The following is a 16821-nucleotide window of genomic DNA, read 5'->3' as shown; positions in this document are numbered from 1 at the left end:
TCATGACCTGAGCTGAAGGCAGCGGCTTAACCCACTGAGCCACCCAGGCGCCCCTAAATAACAATCATTCTTAAAACAGTTTGAAAACAGAATTGTTAGAGAGATAATGGTACCCATATGTTTGGTTACCATAAATTTTTAGCTACCATAAACCTATGACAAAATTTAAGAGATTAATTTTGTATTTGCACAATTTTATTTTGTAGATATAATTGTCTTTTTGCTTTCATAGACACTGCTGAAAATACTTCTCCACTGAAGCTGTGGTTTTATGACCAAGAAGTCTAGAGCTGGGAGAAAAGATGGCATGCAGCAGATAAAGAAGAGATTTTATCTACTCGTTACATCACAGTCTGCTAGTACAGAAATTTCTCACATAGAATCAAAGGTATCACTATATGACCAATAGTTACAACAAAAAAATTTGAGTCTCAGTGAAGGAAAACTTGAGGGAACAACTAAACTGGCAAAAGATCTGCCATATTATCTGCCTAACAATGGCACAGACTTAAAGTTATGCCCGAAAGGTTGTGCTAAATCACGATAATAATGTTAATTCAGAGAGTGGATTCTAACATGAAACTAACATTTCACTGTTAATTAAAAAAAGGGGGGGCTATATGGTATCAAGACAATGGAATAAAGCAGAAAATATGCTAGCCATAAAGCTAAATACAGCTGCTATGCTGAATTTCAGATGAAATGCTGTATTTGCAATCTAAAAGAGGTATGAAGCATAAATAACTAATACAAAGCAGAAAGTGAAAAGGTAAAAGTAAAGTTTTCTAGGAGTTTCAAATAACTAGGGATTGGAGGAAGATTGTTAATCATCATTTCTGTTGAAGGCATAACATGTAAACTAAGTTTTTAAGGGCAGAGACACTGAATGCTATGCATTCTTGGAGAAAGGACACAAATGAAACCATTAGTTCAGTTTTCTGGAGTGCCTATATAAAGAGGAATACTGAGAGATACCAAGATCAGAAACACCTTACTTACACTATGATGCTCTGTGTTTTCTTCTGTAGGAATTAAACCAATGAAGGATTTTGTACAGGAAAAATACATCAGAATTAACTTTTATGAAAATAAATCAGGCTACAATGTATAGAACAGACCAAGTAAGAGTATGGATAGGAGGTCAATATGGACCTGAAATAGAATGAGATTCCGTAAAAAAGAAAAGAGACAAGCAAGTGTAGCAAGGTCTTAGAAAAGGAAGATAGAAGATTTTGAGACCATGCCTGGATCATTAACTTTGAAAATACTCTTTTTGGGGGGAGGGGAAGCGAGTACTCTGACATAAGGAAGAAAGGGAGAAGGGATTCAAATATGACGAGAAAAATGGGTAGTTCACATTAGTCACCCAACTTAACCTGAAACACACTTTTATTTATTAAACAGCTTTTATTTTTATTAAGATCACCTGAGTGTATTTAGAGGCCCTTTTATTTTAATCTTTACAGCAGTTATACTACTTAAAGACTTAAACTAAACCAAGTAGAAGTTTGATCTTCCAGCTAACATATTCTATTAGCCAGCTACAGTGTTGTACACACAGCAGAAGCTCAATATAATATACACATATTCTTTATGAAATTAATTTGCAGTTATCTTGTGTGAAATTCAATAATCTGCCCAAAGTTTTCTAAACAATTTAAACTGTTCAGTATAACTTGTAAAGAGCAAAAGTGCTTTCTACTTCATATCATCATCATTTCTGTCCAACCTTCTCCAAAATGACAAATATCCTTACCTGTGGGTCCAGAATGAACAGATAATGACCTTTCTATCTGGAGTGGTGACATCATCTGTATTGTTAATTTTGCTAGGTAGATGGCTTCATATTCCTGAAAAAGATTTAGTTAACTTGAATGTACATTTAAATTCTTGGGTACCCAAAAGAGTGATTAATGTATATATTTTGGTATTAGTTTATACTGAAATATCTGGTGCCATACTGTTGTAAGAGAAATGCAAGTTTAGGGGTACTTGGGTGGCTCATTCCATTAAGCAGTGGACTCTTGGTTTCACCTCAGGACATGATCTCAGGTTTGTGGAATAGAGCCCCACATCAGTACAGTCTGCTTGTCCCTCTCCTTCCCCCTCTGCCACTCTTCCCATTCCTCTCAAATATTTTTATAAAGAAGAAATGGAAGTTTAAAATTCCTATCTCTTAAAAAAATAAAATTCCTATCTCATACTTTCACATGTACTGAAGAAATTATAAATCAAGTCAGGTTATCAGCTTGAACTAGGGTATCATATACTAAACTGATAGGCAGTATCTGTTCTCTGCCACTGGGGTGTTAGGTATATGATCTCTATTTCCTCTGTTAAAACACACACACCCCAACAACCCAAATAGGCAATCTCTTAAAATAATTGTAAAAATAAAATGAAATAAAATTCAGTAAAGATTTTATACAGTTGTAAAATATTTTTAAAATGAGAGTACTATAAAGCATCTAATGGATTTAAATATATATTTGGTTTTCTAATTCTTTAAAATTAAGTCCTCTACTCCCAAAGATGGAAGAATAAAGGGATTTCTGTCCCTCTCCCCTTTCTGAGAAGAAAAAATAGAGACCTCCTTATCTGATGAAAGAAGGAAATATCCATTACCTTGACTATGAGAAGAATGAAAATTAGTGATTACAAATTGGTCAGAATAATGGTTACCTTTACAAAAGGAGAAAGAATGTTGGTGGTTAGGAAGGGGTAACACAAGGGCTTTTGGGACCCTGGCATATGTTCAATTTCTTGACCTGATTGGTGGTGGTTACATGAATGTTTATTTACATTCCATGAATTTTCTGTATGTGTATTATATTTCACAATAAAAAAGAATTATCTTTAAATGGAACCAGACCAAGGTAGGCACACAAGATGCCGGACTGCAGAAATTAGGCAGAATGGGTACACTTCAAAGCACTCCAAAATAAGATGGTGGATCTAAGATAAAACTAACAAGCCCTTGCACAGTATTATAGGAACTACAAGTGGGCAATGTGGGGATGAGCAAGGGCTGTTAAGGGAAATGTGAAGGCCCACACATACCACTTTTACTAGCAGGGTGTAGTATAGTAAGATGGACGAGAAACTGGGTTGTATGGAGTCAAGTATCTGATCTTAGCTAAAAATAAAAACTAAACCAGTAATTATCAAGCCTGGCCATACCTGAGGAACACCCGAGGAATTTTTTTTTTTTCTTTTTAAAGATTTCACCTATTTATTTGTCAGAGAGAGAGAGCACAGAAGCAGGCAGAGGCTGAGAGAGAAGCAGGCTCCCCGCCGAGCCCAAGCTGAAGGCAGGAAGCTTAATGACTGAGCCACCCAGGCCTCACTCACCTATATGTATATTTTAAAAATATACATATTTGGTTCAAGTCCCACCCCTAGTGATTGTCATTTAATTGGTTTAGGTTAGGTTCCCCTGGGCAGTTTTTTTTTTTCTTTTAAAGACTTTATTTATTTGAGAGAGAGTGTGTGAGAGAGAGAATGAGCAAGAGAAGTGGGAGGGTCAGAGGGAGAAGCGGGCTTGACTCGAGCCCGAATTCCAGAATCATGACCTGAGCTGAAGACAGTCGCTTAACCAACTGAGCCATCCAGGTGTCCTGTCTGTCCCCTGGGCAGTTTTAATGTGCATGCTGTTTACCAATACCAACAAGAAAAATGTGAGACCTAAGAGACTCTGCTTCTTACTCATTGAGTTAAACCACCAGAGAAAAGTGCTGGTGAGAAAGACTTCCAAAACAAGTGGGAAATTAAAGCTATCTGCCTTCCCCAACCACTATCCAGGTTGTCTCCCACCATTCTATTTTTGGGCAAATAGCTGTTCTAAAAAGAATACTTCCAGTTCAAAGATGACCAATAATCAAAAAGGAATCATTGTAGGTTTTAGCATAAAGATATCACAAGGGGAAAAAAGCAACTTTACAACCAAAAGTCACATTAAGAACAGTGTCAAAACTGTACCAAGAAGCAGATGAAAATGATTCTCCATGAAATCAATGAACAGGGCATTTCTTTCTTTCTTTTTTTTTTTAAGATTTTATTTATTGAGAGTAAGAGAGAGAGAGAGTGAGCATGCAGGAGCAGGGGGGAGGGGGAGGGGGAGAAGCTGACTCCCGCTGAGCTGGGAGCCCCATGTAGGAATCAATCCCAGGGCCCTGGGATCATGACCTGAGCCAAAGGCAGATTATTTAACTGACTGAACCACCAGGTGCCCAATGAGCATGGCATATCTGAAATGAGTTGAAAGAAATAAAAAGGACTCATGGAAGAAATTTAACAATGAATGAGATGACATACCAACTATCAGCTCAATGGGAGAGAAAAAAAAATAAAAGCACAGAAATAATGAATGAATATAACAGAATCAACAGAGAACAGACCAACTATCCAATCCTGGAATAATATAAATTTTCCCTTTTCTCCTTGAAAAGGTCCAAACTGCAAGTATGCTATACTTCCTATCATTTTAGAAAACAAACAAAAATCCTCCTTAATAACCCTAGTGTCCTCTCCACCTATGGTCACTTGTTTCTCCCTTTGAAGTGTAATTCCTAGAATTATCTATTCTTGCTGTTTACATTGCTCTCTTCCCATTTTCTCTTGAACTCTGAGCAATTATGTTTATCCTCCCCCTTCCATAAAATGTTTGTCAAGGACACCAATGACCTCATGTTCCTAACCTGATGTCAATTCTCAGCCCTTATCTTCTTTAACCTATTATCAGCTTTTGATATAGTGAATCACCCCCCATTCTTTTTAAGATTTATGTATTTATTTTGAAAGAGAGAGTGGGGGGAGGAAGTAGGGGAAGAGAAACTCAAGCAGGCTCCCCACTGAATGCAGAGCCTGACATAGGGCTCAACCTTATGACCCATGAGATCATGACCTGAGCCAAAATCAAAAGCCAGGTGTTTAACCAAATGAGCCACCCAGGTGTCCCCATTCCCTCCTTCTTCAAACACTTTCTTCACTTGACTTCCCAAACAAGCCACCCTGATTATTTTTTTCCTATCTCACTGGCCATTCTTTTCAATCTCTTCTACTAATTTCTCATTTCCCCACCCTCTACATGTTGGAGTGCATTAGGATCTGTTTTGAAAATCTCTACCTGCACTCCCCTAGTGATCTTACCTAGTCTCAGGGCTTTTGACAGCATCTTTATGCTGATACTCCTTAGATACATGGTTCTTTTCCATGAACTCTGGACTTACATACCTGCCTACTGTCCAACGCCCTCTCAACCTTAAGATGACCAAAACTGAACTCAATTTTACTTCCTTCAAACCTTTTCATTCAGTTTCTCCCATATCTTCCAGAAAGGCTTAAATCCATCCTTGGGAGCAGTATACGTCTCCCAATATTATTTATAATCATGAAGGGCTAGAAATAACCTAAAAGGTTTATGTATATGGAATCATATGAAGTTGTGATGTATACATATTTGTACATATGCATATGAAAAGATTATGCAGTTAGACTTGAATATACATTGCTGGATTTTTAACATGCATTTTTTAATTACTTTTTCAAATACAAAAATAAATGTAAAAAGACAATGTTTTTACATCTGAGCCAGAAGGCAGACATTTAACCAACTGAACCACCCAGAGGCCCCTGAGACAATCCATTTCATAACGTTCTTGACGTCTCAATGTGAGACATAAAGGACATTCTTCAATTTTTAACTTTCCTTCTTGGAAAAAAATAAACTAGTTTAATCAGATATTTCACACAGGTTTATCTTACTGTCTTTTGAGTATATCTTCTGCACCACAAAAGTTGAAACATGGATGGGTAGATAGGGTGCCTAGATGGTTCTGTTGGTTAAGCATCTGCTTTCGGTTCAGGTCATAATCTTGGAGTCCTGGGATTGAGCCCTGAATTAGGCTCCCTGCTCAGCAGGGAGTCTGCCTCTCCCACTACCCCTCCCCACTGCTTGTGCTCTCTCTCACTCTTGCTCTCTCTCAGATAAATAAAAATCTTAAAATCTGAAACACAGTAAATATAAAACACATAAAATAGCATATAATTATATGTGTGTAATAAAAAAAAAACTGAAGAAATTTCTATCATTTATTTTTTCATTTTTTAATTAACATATAATGTATTACTGGTTTAAGAGGTAGAGGTTAGTGATTCATCAATCTTATATAAAATACCCAGTGCTCATTACATCACATGCCCTCCTTAATGTGCACCACCCATTTACCCCATTGCCTCCACCCCATCCCCCACAAACCTCAATTTGTTTCCTATGATTAAGAGTCTCTTATGGTTTATCTCCCTCTGATTTCATCTTGTTTTATTTTTCCCCTTCTTCCCCTATGATCCTCTGTTTTGTTTCTTAAATTCCACATATCCATGAGATCAAGATAACTGTCTTTCTCTGACTTACTTCACTTAGCATACCATCTAGTTCCAACCATGTTGTAAATGGCAAGACTTCAATTTTGATGGCTGCATAATATTCCACTTTTATATGTGTGTGTGTACATGTATACACATCTTCTTTATCCATTCATCTGTTGATGTGCATCTGGACTCTTTCCATAGTCTGACTACTGTGGACACTGCTGCTATAAACACTGGGGTTCAGGTGCCCGTTTGGATCCCTATTTGTATCTTTAGGGTAAATACCCAGTAGTGCAATTGCTGGATCATAGGGTAGCTCTATTTTCAACTTTTGAAGAACCTCCATACTGTTTTCCAGAGAGGCTGCACCAGCTTACATTCCCACCAACAGTTTAGGAGGGTTCCCCTTTATCCGCATCCTCACCAACATCTGTCATTTCCTGACTTGTTGATTTTAGCCATTCTGACTGGTGTGTGGTAATATCTCATTGTGGTTTTGATTTGTATTTCCCTGATGCTGAGTGATATTCAGCATTTTTTCATATGTCTGTTGGCCATTTGGATGTCTTCTTTGGAGAAATGTCTGCTCATGTCTTCTGCCCATTTCTTAATTGGATTATTTGTTCTTTGGGTTATTATTTGAGTCTGAGTTCTTTTTAAAAAAAATTATTATTTATTTATTTGACAAAGAGAGACACAGAGAGAGAAGGAACACAAGCATGGGGGAGGGGGAGAGGGGGAAGCAGGCTTCCCACTGAGAAGGGAGCCTGATGTGGGCCTCAATCCCAGGACCCTGGGGATCACAACCCTAGCTGAAGGCAGATGCTTAACGGCCGAGCTTAACAGCTGAGCCACCCAGGTGCCCAAGTTTGATAAGTTCTTTACAGATTTTGGATACTAGCCCTTTATCTGATTTGTTATTTGCAAATATTGTCTCCCATTCTGTCAGCTCTCTTTGGTTTTGTCAATTGTTTCCTTTGCCGTGCAAAAGCTTTTCATCTTGAAGTCCCAATAGTTCATTTTTGCTTTTGTTTCCCTTGCCTTTGGAGAGTGTCTAGTAATAAGTTGCTGTGGCCAAGGTCAGAGGTTGCTCTCTGTTTTCTCCTCTAGGACTCTGATGAATTCCTGTCTCACATTGAGGTCTTTCATCCATTTTGAGTCTATTTTTGTGTGTGATGTAAGAAATGGTCCAGTTTCATTCTTCAGCATATGGCTGTCCAATTTTCCCAACACCATTTTGTTGAACAGACTTTTTTTCCATTGGATATTCTTTCCTGCTTTGTTGAAGATTAGTTGACCATAGAGCTGAGGGGCAATTTCTGGATTCTCTATACTGTTCCACTGATCTAAGTGTTTGTTTATGTTCCAGTACCATACTGTCTTGATGACTACAGCTTTGTAACAGAGCTTGAATTGTGGATGGAATTGTGATGTCACAATGTTTGGTTTTCTTTTTTAACATTCTTTTGGCTATTGGGGTCTTTTCTGGTTCCAAAGAAATTTCAGGACTATATGTTCTATATCTGTGAAAAAAGTTGATGGTATTTTGATAGGGATTGCACTGAATGTGCAGATTGCTCTAAGTAGCATAGACATTTTAACAGTATTTGTTCTTCCAGTCCATGAGCATGGAACGTTTTTCCATTTCTTTGTGTCTTTCTCAATTTTTTTCATGAGTATTCTACAGATTTGAGTATAGATTCTTTGCCTCTTAGGTTAGATTTATTTCTAGGTATCTCATAGTTTTGGGTGCAACTGCAAGCAGGACTGGACTGACTCCTTAATTTCTTTTTTCTGTCTCATTGTTAGTGTACAGAAATGCAGCTGATTTCAGTGCACTGATTTTATATCCTGCAAAGTTGGTGAATTCCTATATGAGTTCTAGCAACTTTGGGGTGGAGTTTTTTGGGTTCCTTCCAACCTCTGGCCCCAGAGCCAAAAGCTCGGGGCCCCACTCAATGAGCCCTCAGAGAAAAGCATAAGTCATTCCTGTCTCCCTGGTCTCCATCTGTATTCTGTGTTCACCCACCATGTGACTAAGTGTTTCTATCTCAGACCATGACCTGTTTCCAGCATCCCAACCCTGCAGAATTCTGTGGTGGGCTATTGTGCCACTGCTCCCAGGAGAGGAAGGGGTGTCTTGCCGGATCTGCAGCTTGCTGGGCCCCTGCTTAAAAAGCAGTCACCTAACTGAGCCATGGTTTGTGGCTCACTCTTCCTGATTCTGCCCACCTCGAGGTTTATTTTCCCATATATCCTCTCAGATTCACTTCTCCACACCTCCTACCTTGCAGAAAGTGGTAGCTTTTCTATTTATAGAGTTGTAGCTTTTCTTAGATCTCCTGTTGAGTTCGCAGGTGTTCAGAATGATTTGATAGCTATTTAGCTAGATCAAACTAGGGTCTCCTAACTCCTCCGCCATCCTGGACTCCTCTAATATCAAATTATTTTATCTTACATTTAACAATGTGCCTTTAACCCCTCTTTCACAGTAATGGCAGCTTTTAAGAAAATACTTAAAAAACAAAAAAGAAAATACCTTTAACTAGAAATATAAACTTGAATAAAAAAATCCAATTAGGAGGTGCTTTAGCTGGCTCAGTGGGAGAATTGTGCAAGACTTTTAGTCTCAGGATTATGAATTTGAGCCCCATGTCGGGTATAGAGATTACTTAAAATAAACAAACTTAAAAAAAAAATAATAATGAAAAAAATAAATTAAATTATGGAAATTTTTAAGTATTTAAGGTAAATTCTATGGGTGCCTGGGTGGCTTTCTCAGTTAAGCATCTACCCTCAGCTCAGGTCATGATCTCAGGATTCTGGGATCAAATCTGTGACCAGGACGGGCTAAGCAGGGAGCCTACTTCTCTCCCTCTCCCCACCCCCTACTCATGCTTTCTCTTACTATCTCTCTCTCAAATAAATAAAATCTTTTTAAAAAATAAAATTAAAAAATTAAATTCTATTAATTAATTTAATTTTAATTAAATTCTATTAATTTTAAATTAATTCTAATTAAATTATGTAGACAAAAGATTTTAATTATCCTCCTTTCTTACTACTTTAAAGAGGAGGAACGAAGAAGTTACCTGAAGTTGATGGACAAATCCAGCATTAGGATTAATGCAAAATCTTCTTTCTTGAACATAAGCAAATGCATCTCTGAAAACAAAAAAAGAAAAGTAAGGTGACGGTATTACTTCATGAATTAATCTCAATTTTTTTAGTATTTACCTAAAATAGAAACTTATCCAAAAATTTACCTAAATAGGAAATCATAATCATAAAACTTGTGCTACAGAGAGGTAGCAAGCTATAGTGGAAAAATCAACAGGATGGGCAGATGAAAGATCACCATCCCTCTATTTACCAGCTTGTGTTCTAAGGGAATCTGCTCAACTTTCTAAGCTTTATTTTTCTTGTCCATAAATTGGGGTTTATAATAATTCCTATTTTGGAGGGTTATTATGAAGATGGGTGATTTTAAGTATAAAGTACCTTGTATAGCATCTATGACATAGTATGGGCTCAAAATTTTATCATTGTTTAAACAAGAAGTGTATCTACTTTCTTGTGTTGTTGTGAGGCTTAAATGAGATAAAGAGCCTGGAATAGCACCTAGTACATAGCAAAGACGCAATATATGGAAGCTATTTTCACTAGTATTACTGTCAAGACACCAAATAATAAAGAAACTACATAAAACAGTCTACCAAGCATTAAATAAACAAAGCATCTGTATTCAAATAATATTAATAACTGATATTTTAAAGCAAAATTTCCATCAAAATTTCAACTTAAAGGATACCAAACAAACTAAACAAGCATTTGAAGCTCTAGCCTGTGTCAAGAATGTGGATCCAATGCTGAACGCAGTTCAAATGAAGAGAGTTAACAGGGAACATGGTATAATGATGCACAGGTTGACACAGGCATACCATGCAAAGTTTCATGGCTATGATAAGAATTATTAAGGATCAGGAACCTTTAAGAGCTTTTTGGGGTGAAGTAATTATTTAATCAGATTTACCTTTTGAAAAGATCATTCTAAAAGTAGTGTGGGGAAAAAAAGACTGGAAAAAGAAAGAGTACCTGAAACCACTAACCACTGTTAGAATCCAAGAAAGACACAACTGGAGGTGGGATTAAATGATGATGAAAAAGAGAGAGATTCGAGGTATATTTGAAGACATAAAGGAGACAGGATTTGTTAACGGGTAAGTTTGGGAGAAGAGCGTGAAAGACAAGGAGCTGTCAATGATTACAAGACTTCTAACTTGTACAAGATACACTAAAAAAGGAAACTCTGTACATTGGCCAGGTATTTGTTTTGAGGCTCTTTTTTATCTAGGCAGTACGCTTGGAAAAGTTGATTCTGGTTAAGAAAGACCACAATGAATTGTGAATAGAAGTTGAAACAAGTTCTAGATAATTTTTGATCCAACTACTGTTAAAGGAAAATATAATAAATTAGCGTTTTAAGCAAGGGAAGCAATAACATCTGTGTCTTAAGAGGTTTTAAACTTGGGTTAAACAATTCTCTTGCAGTAAATAATTAGTTTTCCATAATTATTCCCAACTATAACTCCCTTGGCATTTTAATAACATTTAGCACTACCTCTGTAAAACCACAAAATATTAGCCTAAGTAGATCTATTCAAGGTAGATGAGCTATAAAGGTTAAGAGACTAATCATGGAATACAAGAGCCTGCCTCATCAAGATGAATAGATGACAAAATCAGGGTATCAACTTCAAACTCCCAAACTGTTTCCATTAAGCTTCATTTTACTGAGAATTTAAACTGTGGCTAGGTTTCAGAGTACTTTCTTACCTGTACTTCATTCCAAATGTTTCCATAATGTATGCAATAACAAAGGCAGCACTGAAGAGGGGGAAAAAATTTTAGAAAAAAAATAGAAAACACAGCTCATTAATTAAATGCTAAAGAAAGAAAGATAATCTCTAACTTCATACCTCCTGGAGATCCCTGCATTTCCATGGACAAGAACTTTTCCTGAAAGACAAGAAATAGTTATTCTGACAAAAAAAAAAATCTAATTCAGCAACTAAAATATATTGAAACCATGTACTATACCACAGTAAGATAAATCTTTTCTTAAACATTTTATATTTTATACATACCACACCTGGATATTTATTAGACTTTAAAGCTGACTTGAAAATAAGTTATATAGGGATATTTAAGAAAGCCTATCCAAATGAAACAATTAGTTGGGAAAATATAAATTTGGGAATAGTCTATTATATGCAATTGCAACTTTCACATCCTGCATTTAGGACAAATATTATCTAAAACATTAACACATAATCCCCTAAAAATAAATACTGAGTAAGAAAATATTTACCTCCAGTCTGTAAGCTTCCATCAATAAATTCTTTACTCTGAAGGCAAAAGACGGTGTTTTAATAAAACATGTGGACTAATACAAGCATAAATCAGATACACAGTATACATATGGTAAAACAAAATATACTGAAAACATTTCTTGGTGTGTATGTGTGTATATTTATATATATATATTTTAAGATTTTATTTATTTATTTGGCAGACAGAGCTCACAAGCAGGCAGAGAGGTAGGCAGGATGAGGGCGGGTGGAAAGCAGACTCCCTGCTGAGCAGAGAGCCTGATGCGGGTCTTGATCCCAGGACCCTGAGATCATAACCTGAGCAAAGGCAGTGGCTTAACTCACTGAACTACCCAGGTGCCCCTCTTGGTTTATATTAATGAAAATTGCTTTCATCCAAGAATTTCCAAAATGCTACAAATGCACATATTACAAATTTTAAAAATTATACAGGAGCTAAAATTTAATAAATTCAAAGTGTGATTTCTCAAATATTTGGAGAGTATAAAAAGGTTAAAAATAATAAATATATTTATGCTCCCACCCTTCCGGGCTGCCCCATTTGGGCAGGGGGATCAGCTTTATTCCCTGGGGCAGGCAGGAAACAACTGCCTAATTAAAACCTCATTGGGATGGGCGCCTGGGTGGCTCAATGGGTTAAGCCGCTGCCTTCAGCTCAGGTCATGATCTCAGGGTCCTAGAATCGAGTCCCGCATCAGGCTCTCTACTCAGCAGGGAGCCTGCTTCCTCCTCTCTCTCTCTCTGCCTGCCTCTCTGCCTACTTGTGATCTCTGTCAAATAAATAAATAAAATCTTTAAAAAATAATAATAAAATAAAAAAATAAAATAAAACCTCATTGGGATCCTTGAGTGAGGGTGGAAGCCATGAAAAAGAAAACCATGAGATACTGGGGGTTGGGACGGGTGCCCGAGCACTGGGGACCTGGGTGAGACCCCTGCAGTGGAGAGTAGGCCATTAGAGATAAGGTTTCTTACAGAACCTAAGTTATTAGGAAACATTAAAAATGTGGCCAAGACAGCTAACAAGGACCATCTGGTCACAGCCTATACCACTTTTTGAAAGTAAGCGTTTCAAGGGTACCAAAAGTATAAGTAAAGTGTCTGAGCAGGTAAAAAATGTGAAGCTTAATGAAGATAAACCCAAAGAAACCAAGTCTGAAGAGAGACTGGATGAGGGTCCACCAAAATATGTAAAATCTGTTCTTAAAAAAGGAGATAAAGCTCACTTTAAAATGAGTTTAAAAAGGAGATATAACTCCTTAAAAAAGGAGATAAAACCTTTTCCCAAAAAGGGAGATGTTGTTCACTGCTGGTATATGGGAATACTACAGGATGGGACTGTTTTTGATACTAATTTTCAAACAAGTTCAAAGAAGAAGAAAAATGCAAAGCCTTTAAAAGTGTTAAGGTTAGAACAGGCAAAGTTATCAGAGGATGGGATGAAGTACTCTTATTTATGAGTCAAGGAGAAAAGGCTTGACTAGAGTTTGAGCCAGAATGGGCTTATGGAAAAAAGGACAGCCTGATGCCAAAATTCCACCAAATGCAAAACTCATTTTTGAAGCAGAATTAGTAGATATTGACTGAAATAGCAATGCTTCAGATATGAAGACATCAGCAACAATAAAACAAAGCCTTGAAAAAACTTAGGTAACTAATTAGAGCTGGTCATGATTATAAGGGAAGAGTCAAATGGAAAATCCAAGAACTCAGATATTGTTTACCCAATTCCCAACTTTTAATGTAGATAATCCATTATAATTCCCTAAAGTTTAAAATATTTTACTACAGCTATGTAAAATAGTGGTTAAGGAGAAATGGCTTTCCTTTTACCTCATGTTATAAACTAAAAGGCTCAGTAAAAACATTCAGTGTCTTGCATTAAAAATAATAATAATAATAATAAATATTCTTTAAAATATAATCCCATAATTTTTAGTCATAACAAAGTAAAAGCAGCATAAGAAGGAATTAGTTTCATTATTAAGTTTTAGAACCATAATTAAGTCAAATCATAAAATTTAAGTGATATTAAAGCATTTGATACTACTTACCATGGGAAAATAACGTATTATATTTTCAACTGGATTATCTGCAATATCCAAGACTAAATACCTGAAAATAGAATATTTTGTGATAAGCATACCTTCGGATAAAACTGTATAAAAAACTTCAAAATTTCTCAACAAGTATGAAAATAATGGAAAACAACTTTCAAGGTATCATATTCCCAAGAACTGGGTCACAGATTTTATATTGTTTAAATACACAGCATTTAAAGCCTTAAATAATAAATTAATATTTCTGATATTTTTGTATTAAAAAAATCTATCTCATTAAAACTGAAAAAAAAATTCACATGAACGAAGGAAACTTTCCTCTAAATCAAAATAGACCTAGAATATGGAGAAAAAGCGTCTGTATTCTTTATTATTATTCTATTTCTACTAACTTCCCCATGGACTAGAAGATTCTTCTTTGAGTGGCCCTCTGACCCCTCCTCACAATGCTACAGAGGTCATTTCAGAGGAAGCCCAAAGTCTGAAAGAGAAGAAGGTAATCAAAATAGAAGTTTAATGGAGCAATGAGTCAAACATTCATTGCCTGAACTAACCTTTAGCAGAGTAAAATCAACCAAGAGACCACCTGTCCTATATAATTTTACACTCTGGAAAACACATTAATAATGTTAGTTTAACATTATTAATATGCTAGGCTTATTTTATTTTGTGAAAACCTTCCCTTTCTAACCTATCCTAGACCACCTATTAATACAACTATAGTAATTAAGTCACAAAATTTTTAAAGTCAATATTGCCTTAAAAATACAGTTCTTTAGTGATCACTTAAATAGTAAAGTGATCATTTAGGTGGTAACAACTTCAATAAATTCAGAGTTTATCACAGAGAAGCTGAAAATCAGTATCCAAGGATAATCCAATGTAAAAACCAAAAGGAATAAGACAATGACTGTATCCAAAAGTGACTGTGTAGACTGAACTATTACATAAAACACCGCTTTAGGAGGGGAAAAATGGTAATTCAGAGTTAATCTAAAACAACTTTCAAAGGTAATTCAGAGTTAATCTAAAATATTATACTGCATGTCATTTTGAATGTTAAAAACTATTAGCAGTCAGGGTGCCTGTGTGGCTCAGTTGGTTCAGCACATGACTCTTGATCTCAGCTCAGATCTTGATCTCAGGGTGAGTTCGAGCCCTGAGTTGGGCTCCATGCTGGGTGTGGAGTTTACTTTTAAAAACAAAACAAAACAAAAAGGAACCCCCCCCCCAAAAAAACCAAAAACTATTAGCATAGGGGCACCTGGTTGGCTCAATCCACAGAGATGCAGCTCTTGATCTCAGGATTGTGAGTCTGAGCCCCACACTGGGTATAGATTACTTAAAAATAAAATTTTTAAAACCAAAACCAAAACTAAAACTATTAGCAGAATTATCAATCTATAAGCCAATATTTCAAATCTAAGGAGAAAGGGTTATTCCATTAGGATAAAGAAGCTGTACCCAGGACAGTTTGGTACTAAAAACAAAATCTCTAGACAAATTAGAAATGTATAATATGGCATTTTAAAATATCATGGCATTTTTTTTCATATAGGTAAGTCTATTTGTGTGTAGACATAATACGCATACATATAATAGAGTTAAGATTTAGAAGGAATATGCCAAAATGTTAACTAAAGTGTTTCCTCTGGGTTGTGGTATTAAGGATGATTTTATATTCTTCTTGGCATTATTCTGTATTTTCCAAAGTATCTATAAAGAACAAGATTTTTTTTTCTAAGATTTTATTTATTTGAGAGAGAGAGAAGCAGCGGTGAGGAAAGGAAGAGGGAGATGCAGACTCCCTGCTGAGCAGAGAACCCAATGCAGGGCTTGATCATGGGACCCTGGGATCATGACATGAACCCAAGACAAATGCTTAACTGACTGAGCCAGGCACTCCAAGACCAATGATTTCTTTTCTATATTAGAAAAACATTCAGTCTGGGATGCCTGGGTGGCTCAGTGGTTAAGCAGCTGCCTTCAGCTCAGGTCATGATCCCAGCGTCCTGGGATCGAGTCCCACATCGGGCTCCTTGCTTAGCGGGGAGCCTGCTTCTCCCTCTGCCTCTGCCTGCCTGTACTCTCTCTATCTCTCTGACAAATAAATAAATAAAATCTTAAAAAATAAAAAAGAAAAGAAAAAAAAAGAAAAACATTTAATCTATTTCATTTTAGAATACAGACATTCCTTTTTTAAAATAAGTTTTTATTAACTGAAAAATGTGTACACATGGTAAAAAATTCAAACAGTATAAGAATATCTGCAATAAAAAAATAGGTCCCACTAGCATTCTAGACCCTAAATTTCCCATTTCAGAAGCAACCACAGTCAGATTTATGGTCTTTTAGCCTAGAAACTTTCTATGCATGTACAAGAATATATGCCTAATATACTGTATATAATTTTAAACACAAATGAGAGTATACACTTGGCTATATACCTTGCTTTTATAATTTAATAAATCTTAGTGATTATTCCAAATCAACACACTTAAAAATATTTCATTCTTTTTCATGGTTACAGTATTCTATTATACATTTACACAATATACTTCCGAGTGTCTTATACTGATGGACACTCAGGCTGCTTTCATTTTTACAAACAATAAGGCAGTGCATTAATAGTTTTAACATACATGCATTTATTTACATACAGAATATCTCTAGAATGATATTTAAGGGTTAATAGTAGCTGCCTCCCAGGAGAGAAGCTAGATGGTTGGGTTTAGAAGAGGAAAGCGACTTACTTTATTTATATAGCTTTTTTTTATTCTTTTCTTGTACCATGTGTAATACATATTCTTTATTTTTAAAATAAAGTTAAAATAACATTAAAAACCATTAAATGCTTAACCACACTCATTATAATGAGAAAGGCAAATTAGAACTATGCAAGACATCATTTTTACTCTAGGAAATTGGGAAAAATTAAAAACATTTTATAATTCTGTCTTGGAGAAATAAGAAGGAAAGAGTCTCATTCACTTCAGAGT

The 16821-nt window shown here is 35.9% G+C and overlaps 1 protein-coding gene and 1 pseudogene across 2 annotated transcripts in view; one reads left to right on the top strand and one right to left on the bottom strand.

Annotated features, from left to right (window-relative positions):
- STYX (serine/threonine/tyrosine interacting protein) overlaps window positions 1-16821 on the bottom strand; it is a 41465-nt gene that overhangs the window by 3319 nt on the left and 21325 nt on the right. The window contains exons 5-10 of one of the 2 annotated variants that reach the window (XM_059373215.1): window positions 13817-13877; window positions 11741-11777; window positions 11349-11388; window positions 11206-11256; window positions 9462-9534; window positions 1757-1850 (exon numbers count right to left, since the gene is read on the bottom strand). In XM_059373215.1, coding sequence (XP_059229198.1) covers window positions 1757-1850; window positions 9462-9534; window positions 11206-11256; window positions 11349-11388; window positions 11741-11777; window positions 13817-13877 — 356 coding nt within the window. The remainder of the gene's footprint in view (window positions 1-1756; window positions 1851-9461; window positions 9535-11205; window positions 11257-11348; window positions 11389-11740; window positions 11778-13816; window positions 13878-16821) is intronic. The other variant, XM_059373216.1, reaches the window with a different exon arrangement.
- Window positions 11979-13350, top strand: LOC132029193 (peptidyl-prolyl cis-trans isomerase FKBP3-like; annotated as a pseudogene).

This window comes from Mustela nigripes, chromosome 13, assembly GCF_022355385.1.
Source record: "Mustela nigripes isolate SB6536 chromosome 13, MUSNIG.SB6536, whole genome shotgun sequence".
NCBI classification, from domain to species: Eukaryota; Metazoa; Chordata; class Mammalia; order Carnivora; family Mustelidae; genus Mustela; species Mustela nigripes.
The sequence above is the reverse complement of the archived record's forward strand: the minus strand, read 5'-3'. Positions and strand labels throughout refer to the sequence as shown.